This window comes from Micropterus dolomieu, linkage group LG04 (genome assembly GCF_021292245.1).
Source record: "Micropterus dolomieu isolate WLL.071019.BEF.003 ecotype Adirondacks linkage group LG04, ASM2129224v1, whole genome shotgun sequence".
Lineage (NCBI taxonomy): Eukaryota > Metazoa > Chordata > Actinopteri > Centrarchiformes > Centrarchidae > Micropterus > Micropterus dolomieu.
In genome coordinates this window covers 33,057,925-33,079,338 of record NC_060153.1, presented here as the reverse complement: position 1 = coordinate 33,079,338, position 21,414 = coordinate 33,057,925, and the positions used below count along the sequence as shown (strand labels likewise).

Genomic DNA, 21,414 nt, shown 5'->3' with positions numbered 1-21,414 from the left:
GTGATGCGGTTGACGCGGGTGGATGCGGAGCTGCAGTGCGGACAAACAGGCTGGAGCCGGAGAACCCGACACCCACAGACCGCCTCAGAGAGACGGCCCGGGTCAGCCTCAGCCGGGCTTCTGGATTTGGGTTTGTGCCGGGATTGAGTCCCAGACCCGGTCCATCAGGAGGAGGACCGGTCCGCATCCTCCCACCCTCCTCCTCCACCTCCTCCTCCTCCTCCCCAGCTGCAGCGGACCCGGACAGGCTTTAACGAGCGCTCCTGGACTCAGAGGGGGGGGGGGTAACATCTATTATTTCGTTTCTTTCTGGACCCGGTGCGTCCCGGTCCTGCAGCGGGTCTGCTCTGCTGAGGACGGACCCGGTCTGGTTTGATATCGGGGACTGTTAGAGGAGAATTAAATGGTGGTGTAGTCCTGCGGGAGTCTGAGGCCCAAACCCCGGCCCCCCTTTACAGGAACGGTGGGTTTTCTGGACCAGGACGTTTTGTGCCGAAATAAAATCCCAGATGAAGATTCCCAAAAGGCGGAAAAGGAGCGGACGGTGCGCCAGGTAGGCCTGATCCGGACCAGCTCTGGTCCGGACTACAGAGATCAGTGGGTGTGTGTGAGTCCCGCAGTGATGCGTGAACGGAAGTGAATTTATTATTGATCCGTATCAGGGATGTTTGATCAAAACGTGGCCTGGTGGGCATGTAGACCAGGACCGAGGGGGTCACGGGACCGATCTTTGATCCATAACCCGGGTCAGATTTATTGATTGGGATGTGATGGTGCGCATGCGCACAGCGGACCCATGACTGTGCACTGCAGAGAGGAAAAGATTCAATATGGGGGGGGGGGATTATTATTTATATTTATGAATTTTATTATTTTAAATATCAAGAAAACAACAAACATTTTTTATGTTTAAAGCTGATTTAACTTTAATTTAATGGTGTGTTCTTTATTGTTTCTGAGCAGCCAGCGTTTGTTGTTGTAAATTTAAGATTGCCTTTTCTTTTTTTATTACCAGATCAATTATTTTTTATATTTATATATATTTGTTATTTTTACATACACAGCAGAGTCACATGACACAGCTCATAAATAATTTACACAGTGTGAAAACCATCAACAATAACAATCCTTTTTTAGAAACTTGAATTTTATTTGGTGTAATTTTGTGAATCTGAGCCGTCAGTGTTTGTTGTTTTTTTAATTTATTACGTTCAGATTTTTCTTGACACAAACACAGAAGAAATAAAGTAATTTAGAATAAAGTACATAAAGATAATCACATTGAAATTACAGTGTTTAATAATCTTACTTTACATATTTAAATGTTTAGCTTTCTGGTATTTTTATGTAACGCATCACAACATCTGGACCCTGACGGGAGGACGTCGCGCTGATACGGCGTTAAACTGCGAGCTGCTCGTCCCGTTAGCGACAGAGCTAGGCGGCCGTAGGTCAGAGAGGTCGTTTCAGTAACTCTGTGATTTTCTTAAAGAGGTCACATTCTGCCCATTTTGTAATTCAGTGAATTCAGTGAATTTGCATTTTTATGTGCCTTTTGTAAAGAATTGTTGTTTATTTAATTTAAAAGGGACAGCGTACGGTAAAACACAAACGTTACCATTTGATGCACTGTACCAGATTATAGCTTCAAGCTAATTCGCATCTGCAGTCCTGTTGGCAGGTCAGGGTTAATAACAATACAGTAATTAATACATTTGCTAAGGCTAGTTCATTAGAACGCCACCGAGATCACGACATCGCCAAACAGCATCCCAGTCATATCGCGACGTCCACCAAAACAATCGCAACACGACCACATCGCTGTGCCCCGGCACAAAGCAACAGCGCACAAAGTTACATAAACACACATGTTTTTATAATACTTCCATAGTTTCTCTGTAGTTTTAATTTACGGACGGAAAAACTTGTGCTGCAGAATTGTGCTGTTTGCTAACAGTTTGGATTTGCGGTAATGGACAGATATCGTGATGTATCATTTTAGGATTGTCTAGCGATATATCGATTATCGCAGAATTGCTGTATCGTGATATTATCGGTGTCGAGAGCCGGGTATCGTATCGTGAGGTACCCTGCGATTCCCACCGCTAGTCAACTGTTAGTGGTTTTATTTGATACATGTTACGTAAGTAAAGTTCCTTAACGTACGTAAGTAAAGTCACGTAAGGAAACCAAACCGTGATGTTTTTCTTGACCTAACTTAACTAAAGTACTTTTGGTGCCTAAACCCGACCGAACCATTTAAGAATGTGAACAACATTCACAATTTAAACCAGTCGTTTTGTTTTTACGACGTGGCTATGCATCCATAAATTACGCCGAAGGATGTTTAAAAGCGACGCCAAGGGTTGTGACGAGTTGGGAATGTTTGGTTATTAATCCGTAACACATTTATCTTTCATAACATTTTAGTATAATTTTAATTTAATATTTAACTAGCTTAGTTTGAGGGCGAGCCACGCTAGCCGCTAGGTAGTGATGCAGAGAAGTTACGGAAGTAAAGGCTGGACTACAACGCAGCTGTGTTCAGTTCAGGAGCAGAGTTTTCTGTGGGAGACGGGAACTCCCTTTGGGCTTTTTTTAACTTTGCAAACCTGTTACATGCACAAAAAAAACATATACCACAATAAAGGAAAATGGAAAAAGCAGAATATGACCTCTTTAACACAATGGATAATCCAGAGAACACGTCAGGGGGAGGTAACGGTTTGAGAACACAGAAAACAAAAAGAAGCTCCGAGGAATATTCTGTTTGGCTAGTGTTAACATGTTCCCCGCTGGCTAGCGTGCTAGCGGTTAGCTCGACTGTAACAGTAGTTAGCCTTTGACGAGACGAAGCAGCAAACGTTGACTCCTTCTGTCTTGGCAGTGTTCAGTGATATGTAGCGTTTCTTATTTTTCTATCTTGGCAAACCTGAACCAGACTAAAGGTTTAAACTTTATATGATTATTACACATGACAAACAGTGTGACGTGTGTCCCGAGGGTGGCGCTACAGGAAACGGGGTCACCAAAGCGCCTTTAGCCTTCAGCGTGACCTCGCAGTGTCTCTGTGAACGTGGCTTCAGGTGAACCAGGTGGATGAATCCAGGTGCGTTGGAGACACCAGAATCTGAAGCTGCTGTTCTCGGTGTATGAAGGCCCGCCCTTCCATGCTCCGCCCCCCTCTGTGATGTCACTGTTTGAGCGTGTGTGTGCAGGTCGGACCGGTCGCCGTCCTCGTCTTCCTCGCTGTCTTGGTTAACTGTGCCCTCTGTTTTGGCTTGTAGGCTAACACAGGAACAGGAAGGGCTTTGTCCCGCTCAGGATTTGTTGTAAGCCGTCAGGTTTTCCGGGAGCTCAGAACTATGGTGAGCTCTGACTGACTTCATCGGGTCAAAAGTGGAATGATGCAAATCTGGCTTCTGGCAGAGCACCCCCCCCCCCCCCCTTCTCCTCTCCCCCACCCCCGTAAGAGTTTGTAGGCAAAGAAGAAGAAGAAGAAGAAGAAGGGCAGACGTGTCTGTCAGGATGTTTCTCTCTGATCTGCTGCTGAGACGCTGCTGGACCACAGAGTTCCTCTCTTCTACACTCCACTGTTCATTCTCAACATCTCTATATAATAATAATAATACCGTCCTATAGGTCAGGGGTCAGGGGTCAACCATGGGCCAATAATTTAAGATTATTTATTTCTAGCATTGTGTCTATAATCCCTGTTTGTATTCATCCTGAACATGTGTTTATATATAGTATACTACATATTGTACTATATAAGTAGTATACTCTACTTACCTATGCTTTGCTACACTACAGTGCAAAAATACAATAGTATAAAACACCATATATATATATATATATATATATATATATATATATATATATATACTGTACTTTATCTATATAAAACTATACCGTCTCGTACATTGGTTTTGATAATAATATACACACATATATACATTGCTATACTACTGTATGTACAAATACTATACTGTACTTTAATATACTGATATATTACTTAAACTGATAATAAAATAGTATTCATATAAACCTATTTTTCTGTAGTGCAAATACTATATACAAACTTTTATTATGCTATGCTACATGTACAAATACCATACTACACTATGTTATACTGTACTACACTGTGCTGTATATATCATATTATACATTTTTTAAGTCATTAGTCTCTTTTGTTGCCAGCGGTTTAGACATTAACGGCTGTGTGATGTGTTATTTTGAGGCCACAGCAGATTTACACTGTTATACCAGCTGAACACTGGAGCAAAGAGTCATTTCTTCAGTGTTGAAACATGAAAAGATAGAATCAGATATTTACAAAGATGTGAGGGGTGGACTCACTTTTGTGAGATACTGTATATTTAGAATATTAGAATATTAAACTGTCCTCTATGCTAACTGTAGAGCTCAACAGTGGCCGAACACTTTTTATACGGCTCCAGTTCCAAGTAAATCCCCCAACTATTTAATCCATTGACTTTTCTTATATAAAGAGTTTTAGGCCTTGAAACGATCCAACCTGCTACTAAATTAATCCTGACCATAAAAAATCTGAATAGAAGCAAAAAAAAAAACTAAAAGAAAAACGAGGTACAGACTGTACAAAATAATTATTTAAATGAGTGAAGGAACTACTCATCCCATAAACCGTTGCGAGTGATACCTTTTCCACGGACTTCCAACCTAACGATAGTTTAGCTTCTTCTTGAACTGAATCCTTCTCATTTTTGATGAATTGTAGTTTGCGTCGTCGTCGACACGTCAAGCTTTGTCCCTGCCTGCAGTCAAAGCTCGGGTGTCCAGCAGCGTCGGATCTACCGGGTTCCCCGGGAGTGTGATGGCTCAGATATACCATAAAACTTCAATTAAAAGCCTGGTCGCACTTAGAAACCTGAACCTTTTACTGGCCAGGTGTGACTTCACCTGCCTGAGCTGCTTAGATCATACCTCTGTTGAGCTCTCTACTGCAATAAATAACAATATATTATACTATTGTATTAGTATATTATAGCAGATCTGATTGGCCGGTTACTCTCTAGGCTGTTGCGGTGTAGTCAGGGGAACTCTGTGGTCCCGCCCTCTGCAGTGATTGGCGGCTCAGCAGCGTGTTGAGGCCTGCAGCAGGTTTCACTACATCTCCAGTGTTACAGTGACTCCCAGCTGCTGGTCAGCTGATGATGATGATTGTGCTGCTGTGTAACAGAGCTGTATCACTGCAGGTGCAGAGAAGCCTCCTCCCCAGTCCGTCCAGTCCTCTGTCAGAGCTGGTCTGACTGGAAGCCCAGCGGACGCTCTTCATTATACCTGCAGTCCGCCTGAGCTCTGCATGCACTGATGACGGCCCGTGGCCTTGCATGCAGAACAGCATGGTTTGAGGACTGACATGCATCACTTTAAAATTACCCCACGGATCCGCTGGAGCCTGATAACCATTCATGGCAGATATGTTGTATCAGAGTCCAGGTCCGCGTTAAGGTGACCGGTGGTTACAGAAGGATGTACTTTCAGGCACCGGCCTGCTGAACAGGGCCACTACTGATCCATACTCACTGTTCAGGAGTTGATCGTTGTCTAGTTCAGGCTAATCGGCTCCACCAGGTTTTCAGTACTTACGTGGAATTAGAACCCAGTTTCAGCCACTCCCCACCTGTTAGCAGGAGCGTCCACGTTTCAGCCTTCGCTGCGGCCAAAAAAATCAGAAACACCTTTTTCATATAAAACATTAAAGTGTAGTGTAACCTCTTTGAGCTCAGGTCAAATAGTCTCAAACACAGACCTCAACAAGTCAACGTTTTCCAAACATGTAAAGGCCTGTGGGACTTCTTTCCCCTGAAGTCGTCCTCTCAGGCAGAGATCACTCCAGGGCCGATCGGTTCCCAACAAGCTCCTCCAAATCAAATCTCATGGTGTACCCGTTTTGTTTGGTTTGATTGAACCGCACTAGAGTTCGTTTTCCCGCCTGGATGTGGATCATTTGCGCAGGTGTGAATACAGCAGTCGCACTCAGGTGCAAACCAAACCACCGTACCGAGACCCGGCTAAAAGATGGTCTCTGTACGGTTCGTTATATGATATAGTTCAATTTGCTTTCTACTTTTCCCCGCTGCACAATTTCTTTCCAATGAATAGATGACTTTAGCACACGTGTGGTTTTGTATACAAATTCCGGTTCACTTGCAAAAAGGGCAAAAATCAACATTGTATTTGGTCCTGACCAAACTGTTCTGGTTTGAATGCGCTCTCAGAAATCCGTTTCTAACCTTCGACCCAGACCATCAAACATCGACTCCATCAAACTTTTTCATTTTATGGAGCTTGTTGGGAAGGAGTGCACACTACCTGCCAGGCCGTATTCAGGGCAAAAACAAAACCAAAAAAACGACCAACTTGGTGGCTAGCTTCTTTGACGAAACAAATACCTAAATACGCGTTATTTATCACTGCGCTCCAAAATGAATCTGGCTGCTGTTTGCTTTCGCTGCTGATAAAACACCAAAACAAGTCTTTTCTCTCTGAAGATGAACCTCTGTCTCTAAGAAATGACAGACTTGTAAGGTAAAGCCTTGCTGAACTTTTGGACTGCAGACATTTGACACCAGCTTTCATTAATTCACAGTTTTTGATAAAGTATTGAGGTTCAACCATTTTCAGAATCAGTTGCCTTGATTAATTTGAAATCCTCGTCATGCTTTCTCTCTGAGAGTCAGATGTTCAGCTTGATGCCACTCTTATGTCTTAACACTAAATATGAAGCAACAGCCAAACAGCTGGTTAGCTTAGCTTAGCATTAAACAATGACTGCTAACTGAAACTGAACTCCGTAAAAAGATTAATTCTTGTTTTTGTACTTAGTTTTTTTTGTGGAGGTGAAACAAATGAGAGACAACATGTTAATCAGGGAGCTTTAGACAGAGCCAGGCTAGCTGTTTCCACCCGTTTCCTGTCTTTAATGCTAAGCTAAGCTAACTGGCTGCTGGCTTTAGCTTCATGTTTAGTGTACAGACATGAGAGTGGCATCGAGCTGAACATCTGACTCTCAGAGGTAAAGAGAAGAAGAGGACTTCACTGAGTGTCAGATGGTTCCTTTAACGTGCAGTAAAATAAGGTTAAAGACTGTTCTGGTTCTGTCTGAGTCCCTTCAGAGCTCGTAGATCGTGTAGCTGAGCCGTGCTGATGGTTGTTAGTTCAGATGTGCTGATGTCTGATGGTTCGGTGGAGTCGGTGGCCGCCGGGCCGTCGCAGCATCGTGCCTGCAGCTGCAGTCAGGATGAGCGCAGAGCGTCCAGCTGCTTCCTCTGCACACATGATATTTGCTGCAGTTACTGCAAATACCATCACACCCCCTAACCCAAACCCCCCCACCCCACCGGCCTGTAGCCTGATCCAGCTGAAGAATGGCTTCTAATGGCAGCCAGCCATCTCTAATGCCTGTTGTTATACTGGACTGCTCAGAGGTGTGGTTAGACTGGGAGCCTCCCAGTAACAAGGTGCTGGTTTTAATCCACTGACTGTTCTGCCTCCCCCCCCCCTTCTGTTTTCTCCCCTCCCCCTCCCCCTGTCCTCACAGATAAATGGCTCTTTTAAGCTGGGAGCTGCTCGTGTTCTGTCTGGCTGGCAGATGCAGTGCCTAGTCCCCGGCCTCCAGGACAACGCCAACATGAACGGGACGTCCGAGCAGGCCGACATCCTGCCGCCAAACTGCATGGTCAAAGACCGCTGGAAAGTGGTGAGTCGGGAAGATCAGCTTCTGCTGTGCAGCTTTAAAAGCTTATTAAAATTCATCTGTTTTATTTCAGATTTTACTGTTAGAACTTTCATTGTGCTATTTTTTAAGAAATTGTATTGTTTCTGTATTTTAATTTATAATTTTAATTTATTTTGTAAAAGCCATCAAACAAATGACATAAAATTATAATAATCATCTTTATTGATCACATTCAATTATGCACATAACCCATCCTAATTGGGAGCAGGGGGCGGACGCTGTGCAGCAGAGGATGAACTGGCACCTCTCCAGCTACCAGTGCACTCTCAGTAAAGGACAAAAGAGAAAATGTACTGGGAGAGGAACAATCCTCATTCCATCTACCTAAATAATATATTTTTATATTCACAAGGTTAAAGGTCTGTGGACCTGAGGTGAGTCCAGCCAGGCTGCAGATCAGGAATCCATCACAGTCGAAACTCTTTCTCATCTCTAAATCCCATAAAAATTATAAGACTCTGCAGCAGACAGTCGCTGCTCTCAGCTCCACCACCTGAACTGAACACACCTTTGACTAGATACGTGTAAAGAACATGTGACTAAAACAGATTATATATAATATATAAACCGGCGCTGTGGTGCTTTGGTTTCTGAAAAAAGAAGTTACATAATGCAGCTCCTGTCTCAGCCAATCAGATTGCAGCATTGAGCCTGCAGGCTGTTTGCACACTTCACTGATCAATTTACTGTCCACTGAAACGCCGAGATTCAACACACTCACACTATATTATATATATATAATATATACTGTATACACAATAAACTGAAAAGGGGAAGTTCTCTAAATAAATGATTTCTGTATTTTCTAATCAATTAATTACTGCTTAAAAAACAGATCTTCTTCTCTCTTACTTTGTGGTTTCACTTGTGCATCTGGAAAAAGTTGCATTTAAAAGACAATAAAAACTAAAGTTAAAGCAAATATAATAAGCTTGTTCCTCAGGTGGAGAGCATAGAAACCAAAAGCTGCTTCATATGCTGCTGCAGATGACCTGAGGGCTCTGTTTGCTTCACACCCAGCTGGTAACTCAGAGACTTATTCAGGCTTGAGACCATTCAGTGTTAGGATTTTAAAATCTTCCCTTTGACTCACAGGAAGCCAGTGAAGTGATTTAAGGACCGGTGTAATGTGGTCCTCTCAGAGGATTGATTTCTTACTACTAAGACCTGTGGAGAACTTGCCTGCTGGGAAGAAACATGTTCGTCTATCCTTTAATTTTGTTTTGTCTTTATGCAGCTGTTGAAATTTAAGTCCATATCTTCACCAGGAGTTCTGGCTTTTAGTGTCTTGGATTTGAGGTGAACACCGACTGTAATCTTTCTTCTTCGTGGAAAGTTCTGGCACATCCACTCTTTTAAAACGCACTTACTCAGCAAACGTAAAGGACCGCAGTCATGTGGTTGACACTGTGACACTGTTCTGTAGAGTTGGGTGTCATCTGCATAAGATGTCCCATAATCTGAGGAAGGGGCCTGTAAATGGAACCTGGAGGAACTCCACATGTGATTTTTGTTGGCTCAGATTCATGATTACCAGCTGACAGAAAGTCGTCCCTATCTTGTCGCTATAATTTGAACCAGTTTAGCATAGTGTCAGAAAGTAGTAGTAGTAGCCTCTGGAGCAGCATCTTATGGTCAGGAGTGTCGAATGCAGCTTTGAGATCCAGAAATACCAAATCCGACATTTATGTCACTGCTCAGATGAATGGTTTAAAACTTTGACAGTGCTGTGGTGCGTTCGAAGTCCAGTCTGAAAGGCATCAAAAGAAGTGTTTTGCACCAGAAAAGTGTAAAGTTCCTGAAAAATAACCTTTTTCAATGATCTTTCCTAAAAAAGGTACGTTTTGATATGGGCCTGTGGTTATATAGTACTGAGGCTAAAAGAGGTTACTTATTTACTTACTTATTTATGGTATTTATTTTATTTTATTAGGGACCGATGTTTATTTTGTTGAGAAAAAATGACTGAAAAAAAGCTTTCACTTAATTTTACTCGTGCATTTTTATCTTAATGGTTTTGAATTTTCTGCCTCAGATTTGTGAAGTGATCCACAGATTGTAATCAAGTGTTTGTTCTGACCACAAAGAAGAGTTTAAACCACAATTAACTATCTGGGTTCTTCAACTTTCACTCATCAGCCTTTAAACTTGGAAGAAATAACGATTTTTTGACTTATCGTGATAATTATCGATATCGAAAGATACCAAACCTTTTATTGCAATTAGATTTTTTTCCTGAATCGTTCAGCCCTAGCTAACGGTCATATGTGTCATTATGGGAAGCCTGGACAAACTCGTTAACGTCTTATACAGAGGCTCAGGTGAGTCGAACTTTTTCACCCAAGTCATTGAGTTGGCGGACAGGAGGAACTGATGATGTGGGGTTTGTCAGTCTATCAACAACAGTGATCCATTAATAATGTGTCCATTATTAAATGTTTCTTATTTTTATTAATAATCTCAGAGAAAAAGAGTGGAGAGAGGGAAGGATAGGAAGATACAGGGACGAACTATTTGAAGGAAACTGGCTGCTGAAACCAGAAGAGATTTTATTCCTGTGTTTGGTTGATGTTGGAGAGATGAACTGATCCAGAGTCTGTCCTGCCTCCTGTGTCCCAGCTGAAGAAGATCGGTGGAGGCGGGTTCGGGGAGATCTACGAGGCCTTGGACCTGCTGACGCGGGAGAACGTGGCGCTGAAGGTGGAGTCGGCCCAGCAGCCCAAGCAGGTGCTGAAGATGGAGGTGGCGGTGCTGAAGAAGCTGCAGGGTGAGACGCCGTCAACACACATTTAAACCATTTCAGGCGATGAGATCCGAGCGTTAGTTTGATGTTTTTGTTGGGAAATGTGTTTTATTTTTTATTTTATTCAGTAAAAAGGGAACAGAGCTGGTGGGGCTAAAGGGTAAGTAAATTGTGGGGTTTTAAATAGAGCCCGACTGATTTTGATTTTTTTAAGATTTTAAAATCTTAACATAAACAGCGATTATCCCTGATGTCTGTTTTGTGTACAGGGCTCTTCGCTAACCTGTTCCCCCAAGGAGCACACTGAAAAATATTCAAGTAACACACAGTTTAACAAACTATTTACTATACACATATTTATACTACGTGTGTGCTCCTTCTCTTTGTGTTCAGCTATGATGTGAAAAATATGGAAGTGAAGACCCTTGGATAGGTAAACTCGGCATTGGCCTTAAAAATCTGTCGAAGCTTTTATAATGACATTAGATAAAAAGTTAAATCTTATTTATTTATTTAACCGGGACAATGCACAGTACTGTACCAGATTTAGCTAAAAGCTAATTCCCATCTGCAGTCCCTGCGCAGGTGCCAATAGCGTGCAAAATACAACAATAACAAAAATAATAATAATAATAATCCCAAAACCAAACTTTACATTTCATAAATATATAGATAAATGCCAACCAATTCAAATAATAAGCCAAATCTAACAAACTAAAAACCATTCATGCAGAATGAGTTCAACATTTGTAGCACGTCACTCGCGTTTTTATGTCCCGCCCCATGCAGGCTTTGATTCATCAGTTGAGGAAAAGTGAAACTGACGAGCACGTCGATTTTATAAAATATTTCAACAAAAAGCACCTGGTAGAGCTAATAAAGCCAGCTAGCCAAACCCACAACCTCCTTATCTTCTACCTACGGTCTTCTGTCTCGCCGCTCCAGCTGCTGACATCAAGCGGCCACCGAGCGACTCGCCCACTGGGATAACTGGGTGCTCTGGTGACACCAGCTTTGTGACGGTACCTGGTGTACCTGGTGTAGTTATGAGACCTCACCAAGTAAACACGACATAACGCAGTTTAAAAAAATGTTTTTTTCATAGCTATAAATAGTACTTTTAACTAAAGGTCAGCTGATTTCTGTGTTTTGTGGTGGATTCGTGGCGTTCATCATCAACACGTGTTGCAGAGCGCCCTCTGTTGGACTAACTATGCAACAACACTCATAACGTGATTGAACAACGTGATTTTTAGACGTTTAGGGCTCCGCACTCAAGTTAGCAACGCTTAGCAACAATGAATATGCAATGTTTGGTTAGACATCAAAATAAAACGCCAGCGCCATTTTGAAAGGGCATGTTATTAAAGTTGTGAAATGTTGTAGTTTGGTTGTGTTTAGGCACAAAAACTACTTGATTAAGGTTCGGAAAAGATCATGGTTTGGGTTAAAATAACTTCGTACATCAGTTAACTTGTGTAACTTAAGCAATTTATGTAACTCGCGTAATTTCAATAAAAATATTTAATGTTGACTTTTTGTTTCACCTGGGATACGAACCAACGCTACAGGGCTTCCCCCCCTGCGCTGAAGTATGGCGTTAAATGGATCCCCAGGTCGTTACAAACTGACGCCGATGGGTCTTGACAATGTGTCCATATGTGGCGAGTCGGGGGGTGAGAACGGGTTGGATTGAAGGATGTATCTTCGTCTCTCCGTTTCTTTTTTAATCGTTGTTTCTCGGCTGATATAAACTCCCGTACCGATTTATCGGCAGTTAGCTCATATCGGCTGATAATATCTGCAACTCTAGTTTTAAACTTTCAGGATGGACGGGTCGGAGGTTTTGGCTAAAAACATCCTGTTTGTGTTGTTGAAATGAAATCCAGCTGGAAGGGAAATCAGTTCCTGAACAGGATGTGACGGATTCAAACTGAAGTCAGAACCTGGAGAGCAACAATTTGATGTTTGGTGTCTCTTTCTTTGTAAGTCAGCCCTTTAGCGTCGATGTTCACTGACAGACAGGAGGTCGTAGTTCACTGACGCTGCACAGTGTTTCTGGGTTTTGTAGTTCCAGCTGTTGCCTCTTGGCTCTGTCTGGAGAACTGGAACAGCTCTGTCATCTGAGACGTTCGAGTCACAAGAACCAAAGTAGTTCTTCCTGTTTGTGATGTTTTAAAGTCCTCCAGCCTTCCACATGTTGGATTTAATGCTAGAGATAAATGATGATAGAGATTGCGTAACAGTGTTATATCACTGGTGAACTACAGCAGCGATTGGTCGGTTTGCTTTCACTGAGTCACTGCAGCTCGAGCTTCCAGCTGAGGACCGGTCACTCTTCATGTTCCTCAACATGCTTTCTTAACCTACTAGATTCTGGAGCTTTCAGCCAGGAGAGTTATTTAAACCGAGGCTCAGGTGCATCAGTTTAGTAGAATTATAGAAACTAAATATCAGGAGCAGAGTTTTTTAATTAACAGATTTGGGCTGCCTGACCATTACTGTCACAATGAAATAGATTTTCTGGAGCTCAACTTGGTTTTGTTTGAGCAGCAGTTCAACCCCAAAGATTACCAGGACAGGAAGCTGCGTCTTCCTTTTGTATAAAACATCCTGTGGTCAGTTTTCTATTAAATATCATGGAATAAAAATTAGCATTAATCGATTCATCAGTGTCGTCTGTTTACAAAAAGCTCAGTAATGATCACTCTGCTCTAAATAAAGCAATCGCTCCCGCTTCACTGCATTTTTAACTTTACTTCTAAAAAATTTTTTATGCCAATATTTAAAACGTATTGTTGATTTCGTATGGCTGTACATAATGTATAAGTCATTACAGGCTTCTGCCACACCCTCACACTTACTTTGTGTGTGAAATAAACTCTACAAACCTGCACCGAAGAGGCGATCTCATCCTTAGTTACTGGCAGGGATTCAGCCGGGTTATTTAATGGTGACCTTCAAAAGAAACTAACTGTCCTGCTGAGTTTCTCCAGCTGCAAGAAGTCTCGGCCAGCACTGCTGGAAACATCTTTATTTTTATCCCGACAGGTTTCTGCAGAGATTTAATGCAAACAGAGTGCCTGCTGGGTAATACGCTACTAAGATAACTAGAAATACATCTCTACATACAATATTTTCCTTTTCTTTCCAGGTAAAAACCACGTCTGCAAGTTCATTGGCTGCGGGAGAAACGACAAATTCAACTACGTGGTCATGCAGCTTCAGGTGAGCGTGGACGACTACAGAATGAGGCTTTTATTGTGAAGGATATAAATTACCTTACCTCAGCCTGCATGTAAGTTACAGACAATATTAAAATAATCCAGTTTGATACGTTCATTTAGACTGAATTATGGCCGTTAAATGACATCTGTAGATACAGACTTTATTCTTCCCATCATGAAGGCCAATTTATTTGAGAAGCTTGTACACAAACAAAAAAAATCTATCATATCTAATGTTTGTAATCAAGTGGCGGTGATACAGAACTGTAGGTAATTTAATATATATACTGTGTATATCACAGTATATACGTATATATCACATGCAATGTGGGCCCAATTTGATTTTTTGTCATGGGGCCCAAAATTCCTGGCGGCAACGACTCGTGTTTATCTCAGCTTGCCAGATCACCTGCTCTCCATACAAAATGAATGGGATCCGTCAACTTGATGTGTCTCGTGCTTTCCGTCTGACTTGTGAAACAATGACTTGGTCCCACCTGTCTGATAACCCTTATTTCATTTTGTTGACTCTTTTAAACATGTAAAAGGCTCTTCAGGATCTCCCGCTTATATTTTTGGGCAAAAGCAGTTCAAATGTAAAAATCCTCCGCTGCCCCTGTCCCCATGAAAAAACTAACACACCCAAACTGAATCAGGATTAACTGCTCAGCCATCAGGTCCACATGCATATTTCTGGTCTCCTTTGATAGGTCAGAAGCTCAGGAATATGAATGCGTTGTAGGTAAACATATTTATGTTACTATTCCAGAGTAAGTGCAGATGCAATAAGGGATAATGTGACATTTTCATCCTCGGCCTTATAACATTTAAATTTCAAAGGCAGCATCACATCATAACCAAGATCGTGCAGATAATAATGCACCTGAATGTCTTCTACGACACCCTGACTACAACTGGAGCTGAACATTTGATGAAAAAACTAAAATACAACAGTTATACAGATAAAATTTATAAAGATATACCCAGGCAGTCTCCATGCTTTGGCCATGTTTACATTTTGACTGTTTCCAGGGAGTTTTTCCATAGAACCCTGTTACAAACACCATGCATCTCCCAGAAACAAGTGGTGCACCATCACAGTTTACTTCCTCTACACTTCCTCCTCATGTTGTTTAATGATTGCGTTGCAGGGTCGTAACCTGGCCGACCTGCGGAGGAGTCAGCCCCGAGGAACCTTCACCATGAGCACCACCTTGCGGCTCGGGAAGCAGATCCTGGAGTCCATCGAAGCCATCCACTCTGTGGGCTTCCTGCATCGCGACATCAAACCGGTACGGTGAACGCAGCTTTTCTTTAAAGGGCCAATGAGGTTGTTGTTTTCTTCTGTGGTGGGGGGGGGGTTGGCAGTCTGTGATCTTGTTTATGGGGGGTTTTAATTTGAAGTCCAAGGAAGGTTAGAATCAAGAGCAAGTGGACTCGATTGAAGATACTCAAAGACGTTTGGAGGTTTCGTCAGTTCTGACCGACTGGTAGGAAAACTCAGCTGTTTATCTTCTGCGGAGTCGTCGTGAAGATGATGGATACTGTCGGTTCATTAGTGCTCCTGGGTGATGTTCATTGGAGATCCAAGTCTGAACGACCATCGTTTACAGCCTGACCTGAGGCCAAAAGTGAACGTTTGTTAAAGTGTAGAGTGAAGATGCCAACGATGGATGTAACTCGTCCTCGGGTGGCTCTAACGACCATAACGACTGTCGTTACAACAGCCAGGAGCACTAACGAACCAGCGGCATCGATCGTCTTGAAAACGACCCCACAAAGGTTAAATAGCTGCCAGCCAGTCAGAAATGAAGAAGCCTCTCAGTTGAGGGGGGTTTCCCACCTGTAGTTTGGTCCATTTGGTCCGGACCAAGTGAAAAAAAATTGATACAGGTTTACAAACGAACCAAGAGGAGTAACCATGACGTTACGCAGACTGACAGGTAGCTTGTTGATTGGACAGCTCACCCTGCATCATCAGGACCCACGTGGGGAAATCAAACCTCTGAAGTGACAGAAGTTTGCGCAGCACTTTAACGTTTCTGATCTGAATCGCAAAGAGCTCATGAAGAAATAAGTTCTTATAAGCACGATTAGTAATTTTAGACCCCAAATTGACCACATATTATGAATAATGAGGTAAAAACAGGACAGAGGCGAGGCGTCTTGTCAGTAATAATTCGGGGCTTATTGCCGTCACAAATGTTTTATGGACTCAAAGTAGGCTACAAAGAGAACTGGCCCCTTTTCAAACAGCTATTGACCTATTAATCAGGGAATGATTTGCATAATCATAAAATCCTGCGGTTGGTTCGTGTGCTTTCACACCACAGGCGAACCGCACCCTAAGTATCTTCAACCAAGTCCAGCTGCCCTTAATTTTAACCTTCCTTGGATAACTATGACCGTCATCCAGGTCCACAGACAAAATTTAAAGTTTTATTTGGTTTTATGTTTTGGGAACTTCAGAATATGAAAGATGCACGAAGGTCTGAACGTTGAACAGAAGCTGGTAACGGGGAGGACAGGAGTGGGGGTTAAGAGGATTTCGGGGCACGGTGCTGAATATATTTACATAATAAGGAGCAGAGCTGGAACAAAAGCTGGAGGACAAACACTGATGAGTGTTGTGGATCGGGAAGGTCAGACCGTCTGCTTCGCCTCGGCTTCGCTAGCTCAGTTCAGTCTGGATCAGGACTCGGTGTTGACAGTGGAGGAGCAATCACATTTCACACACTGAGATCCACTTGAACTCAACTGAACGTTTTTCATGTTCGTCACAAAAAGTAGTTTTTTATTCAGATTCTCCCGCTGTGGTTTGGTTCAGTTCACTCTCGCAGGCGTGACCTGCAGTCTTGTCTTTACATGGACTGTGTACTGAGTCAGTAAAACAAAAACTCTACTACAAGCATTTACTTTATTTACTTCTTAAACGTAGAGAGGTTCTATCTGTAAAAAGGATTCAAGCATCCGGCGTGAGTTCAGCTTTCTTGTCTAGTGTCTCCTTGTTTGCAGCCGTAAAAACAAAGGATTTGGACCCAAACCCAGAACACAAGGCAGACAAATCCAGTTCCACAGGAGGCAGGCAGGGACGCCGGACAAGAGACGAAGACAAGACGACAAAAGACAAGGGAACAACACTGACTTAAATATACAGGCGGGAAAACGAGCCGATTGTCTTTCCCAGAGTTCAACGCTACAAGTAGGGCTAGAATAAATAGAAGAAAAGTCAGAGTCAGGAGGTGGTTGGGGTGGACGGACGGGTCAGAAACTGGGGCTTTCACCCCAAGAGGCCGACGTTTATCATGGCACTAGGCCGCCATCTTGGCAACGCCTCCCGGCAGCTATTTCAGACTAACAAGACCAGGTTCCTATCTGAATGAACGGGGAGAGAGCCAGAACTGCACTTTCTCTGCTCACCGGGACATAAAACCTGGATGAATAGAATCAGCAGGAAAATCTGATAGAAATTGCTGAAAAAGTTTGATGACTTTGCCCCAAAATAAGGTTTAAAATGCATTTTTTCCCGACCAGTTCTACTTCTACTGCACATGCGTCCCCACCTCACGCGATTGGCTGAAATAGGTTTCCCGCTTTGGCTGTCAAAAGCGGCCGATTGGCTTTCTAGCGGGAGGGGCGGGATAGCCGCCATCTTTGCCGTTACGGGCTTTCCCCCTAGAGTTGTACTGAGGATGAGTGGCGTGTCTCCCCTATAAAACCCAAACCCTGATCTTTTCCTAAACATAAGTATTTTCGTTGACTTTACGTAACCACACTGTGACGTTTCCCAACGTTAACCACTTTTTATTTTGAAAATCTAACCGTACGTGCAAAAGTTGATTCGTTTCCTTTTTGTTCCTGCAGTCAAACTTTGCGATGGGCCGGCTTCCCTCCACCTACAGGAAGTGCTACATGCTAGACTTCGGTCTGGCGCGGCAGTACACCAACACCACCGGAGAGGTCCGACCGGTAAGAAACTTTGTTCACAACATCCACACTGACGGTAACAAGTGACTCCAGACTGTTGTGGTACGGAAGACCCACATAAATGGATGAACATTCAGAAATAATAAAAATAAAAATGATTTTTACTCACCGAGACTTGAGATAGCGAATCACAACAGTGGCTTTTGAAAAACAAGAACATTTTATAAAACTGGAGTAAAAAGACAGGATTACAAAAAAGGAAACTTAGATGAAAATTAGAAACAGAATATAAATTAATGATTTATATTTTCATCATCATTAGATAAAAGGCCGTCTTTTGATTTCTAAATTCTATGATTTTAATTATTAGTATTGTGAGAAACTGAATAAAAAAATGTGATTGAAATCTCTTTACGCCGTATTGAGACAAAGATTTTAAATCCAAAAAAACATACGTCTTTATTTGTTATTATTTTATATTTTAATCGTTTTTGTTTTTGCATAATTTCTTTACATGTATAATCTCATAATGTTTTGGTAGGAAATGTCTCCCATACACAACACGTACTGTTATCTGTGGTTCAGTCTCCTTAAAGCTGCTTAAAAAATAAACTAAATAAAAGTGTGACGGAGGGACGGGGTGTGTTCGCTGCACTGCAGCACATTACAGCCAGACGTCCTGAATGTGTCAGTGATTCACAGGAATCAATAAGGACTGATCAGGTCTTATTGTTTCAGCTGATGCTGCTTAAAGGGGGTTGAATGGAAAGAAGGCTTTTATTGTGAAAATGCCTCTAGATGACGTTATTGGTCGTCAGTCAACCATCAGGTCTGCTGTTAGTCTCTCTCTCTCTCATTCAGTTATGATGTCTCTCCACCAGGCTGAGATATTTTTAGACCAGCGAGTGCGTGAGCTGCTTCCATTTACTGGCAGCCTCCTCCTCTCTTGTTTCTTATCTCCTCTCTTGACCTCTCCTCACCTTTTTACTGTGTCACAAAATTGCATCTAGACAGCGCTCCCCCTTCACTCGCACCACTAGACTCACACTTGCTGTTCTTATCAAATGAAAAAGTCCCTTCACTCCTGGTTTCGAAGGTAAAACCACCACAACAATGACAATTACCTACAAAAACATTATATTCTAAGCAGACAGGTTTTAAAATACATTAACCTCTTCAAGGCAGATCCAAAGTAAACCTAATGTAGTTCTTGAACCATCTGGAGTATAAGTTTAAACACACTAAAATATTTTTCATTTCTGCTTGAAAATAGTAACAGATGCCTGCAGACAGCTTCAGCTGGGAAACACTGTAGGCTGCAGCAGAAACCTTACCTAGAACAAGTTTATATTTCATACCAACACCATGAAAAATGTTTTCCACAGGTTTTTCTGAGTGTCTGTCTCAGCGTGTTTTTTCTAAAACAGCCCCGCCCCCTTGGCGGCAGGCGGCTGCTGCGTCGTCGTCGCTCCGTATCAGCCGGCAGCTCCACGCAGACGCGTGAACTTCCTGCTTAAAGCTGGATGTCGTTATTTTCAGAATCTTATTGGCTACAGGAAGCGCCAGTCATCGGCTCTATTGGCTCGGCCTGCCCAGGAAATAACGGGGCCCTTCCTCACAGCGCGGGCTCTCATTGGCTGCTGGAGGCTGCGAAAGGGACATGTGAGCTCCTATTGGGTCGGATCAGCTGTCAGTCGAAAAGGTCAGAGTTCAGCGGCTAATCTGAATACAAGCTGTCGTAGCTGTTTACATTCAGATCAGAGTTATTCTGGTTATAATGACGTACGAGCCGCGTCTGCCGGCAGATCTGAAGCGATGCGGCAGCCCTGAGGATTTACTGATGGAATCATGTGTTTTGGACTAAATGTCTTTACTGGATTGGATCGTCTGGACCTTTGACAGCGTTTCTGTTGGAATATAATCGATCGGTGGATTAAGTTACTGTGAGGCTTCATCGGTGAGTCGCGTCACTTTTGATCGTCCTGGCTGGTCTGACAGAGGCGCTGATTGGACGCGCTGTGGTGACGGTATCTTGAAATGGTTTGCGTTGGTCGAATCACGAGGACTTCAGCTTTCAGACGGTGGATCATATGAGCGTGAAGTTAACATAGCAGCTGTGTGCACAGACCGAGCTGTCGCCGCTGGAGTGTTAACAGGTTAATCATAAAGTCACATTTGTATTTCAAACAAATGGCAAACTTATGAGCAAATTTTAACAAAACTCCTTCCACCGCTATGCATCATGGGAAATCTGAGGGTCGGACTTAGGCTACTACCGTAAAACTTTGAATAATAGCCCTTTTATTTGCAAGAATCACTGATTTGACCCGGCCTATATTTGGGACGGGCCTTTAATTCGTTTAGCACAAAACTGAAACTACTATGATAAATAATAATATCAAATACACGTCATTCATTCTGTTTTAGCTCTGACAGACGGCTTACGGGCTTTTATTTTGAAGGCAGCAACATAACATAAACAACAACTGGGTTGCAGGATGAGAGAAGTGTGGCAGAAGTTAGCAGACAGAGAGCGACGGACTTCACATGACAGGATTCACAACGTGGATTCATTTTTATGAAAAGCTGATTCTTTTGATCGGCGGACCCTCACAGACTGAAGGAAGATTACTTAGGGAGTCAGCACTTTTCTCTTTTCCTCTCTTGTAGCCAGGCAGGTTACAGCGCTAAAGCTATAAGAATTAGACTTTGGGGCTCGTTGTTTCCGTTAAATGAACTGAAACTAATGATGTGCAGCATGTCCACACTGACATATTGATCATTTGTTTAAACATTAATATTTGTATTAACGATCTAAGCAGCTTAGAAGCAGCTAAAGCGACGACCCCGCGGGGTAAAAGTAACGGTTTGGTGGTTTGTGTGAACAAAGTGGCCTGAGGTCGAGTCAAAATCCCGGCCTAAATTATTGTGCCAGTCCGACCCTGGCTAGATCTTATCTATGCTAGATCTAATCTATGCTAGATCTAATCTATGCGAGTTCTAATCTATGCGAGTTCTAATCTATGCGAGTTCTAATCTATGCTAGATCTAATCTATGCGAGTTCTAATCTATCTATGCGAGTTTTAATCTATGCGAGTTTTAATCTATGCTAGATCTAATCTATGCGAGTTCTGATCTAATCTATGCGAGTTCTAATCTATCTATGCGAGTTCTAATCTATCTATGCGAGTTCTAATCTATGCTAGATCTAATCTATGCTAGATCTAATCTATGCTAGATCTAATCTATGCGAGTTCTAATCTATCTATGCGAGTTTTAATCTATGCGAGTTCTAATCTATCTATGCGAGTTTTAATCTATGCGAGTTCTAATCTATCTATGCGAGTTCTAATCTATGCGAGTTCTAATCTATGCTAGATCTAATCTATGCGAGTTCTAATCTATCTATGCGAGTTCTAATCTATGCGAGTTCTAATCTATGCGAGTTCTAATCTATGCGAGATCTAATCTATGCGAGTTCTAATCTATCTATGCGAGTTCTAATCTATGCGAGTTCTAATCTATCTATGCGAGTTCTAATCTATGCGAGATCTAATCTATGCGAGTTCTAATCTATGCTAGTTCTAATCTATGCGAGTTCTAATCTACGCGAGTTCTAATCTATGCTAGATCTAATCTATGCTAGATCTAATCTATGCTAGATCTAATCTATGCGAGTTCTAATCTATGCGAGTTCTAATCTATGCGAGTTCTAATCTATGCTAGATCTAAT

At 42.4% G+C, this 21,414-nt stretch overlaps 1 protein-coding gene across 1 annotated transcript in view; it reads left to right on the top strand.

The window, feature by feature from the left end:
• The first annotated feature begins 426 nt into the window (after nucleotides 1–426).
• The window catches only part of ttbk1a (tau tubulin kinase 1a), a 64,445-nt gene continuing 43,457 nt past the window's right edge, over nucleotides 427–21,414 (top strand). Inside the window, exons 1-6 of the mRNA XM_046047829.1 lie at nucleotides 427–553; nucleotides 7,586–7,744; nucleotides 10,403–10,550; nucleotides 13,681–13,754; nucleotides 14,905–15,045; nucleotides 17,618–17,722. Of these exons, the coding sequence (XP_045903785.1) occupies nucleotides 7,637–7,744; nucleotides 10,403–10,550; nucleotides 13,681–13,754; nucleotides 14,905–15,045; nucleotides 17,618–17,722 (576 nt within the window). The 5' untranslated portion in view covers nucleotides 427–553; nucleotides 7,586–7,636. The remainder of the gene's footprint in view (nucleotides 554–7,585; nucleotides 7,745–10,402; nucleotides 10,551–13,680; nucleotides 13,755–14,904; nucleotides 15,046–17,617; nucleotides 17,723–21,414) is intronic.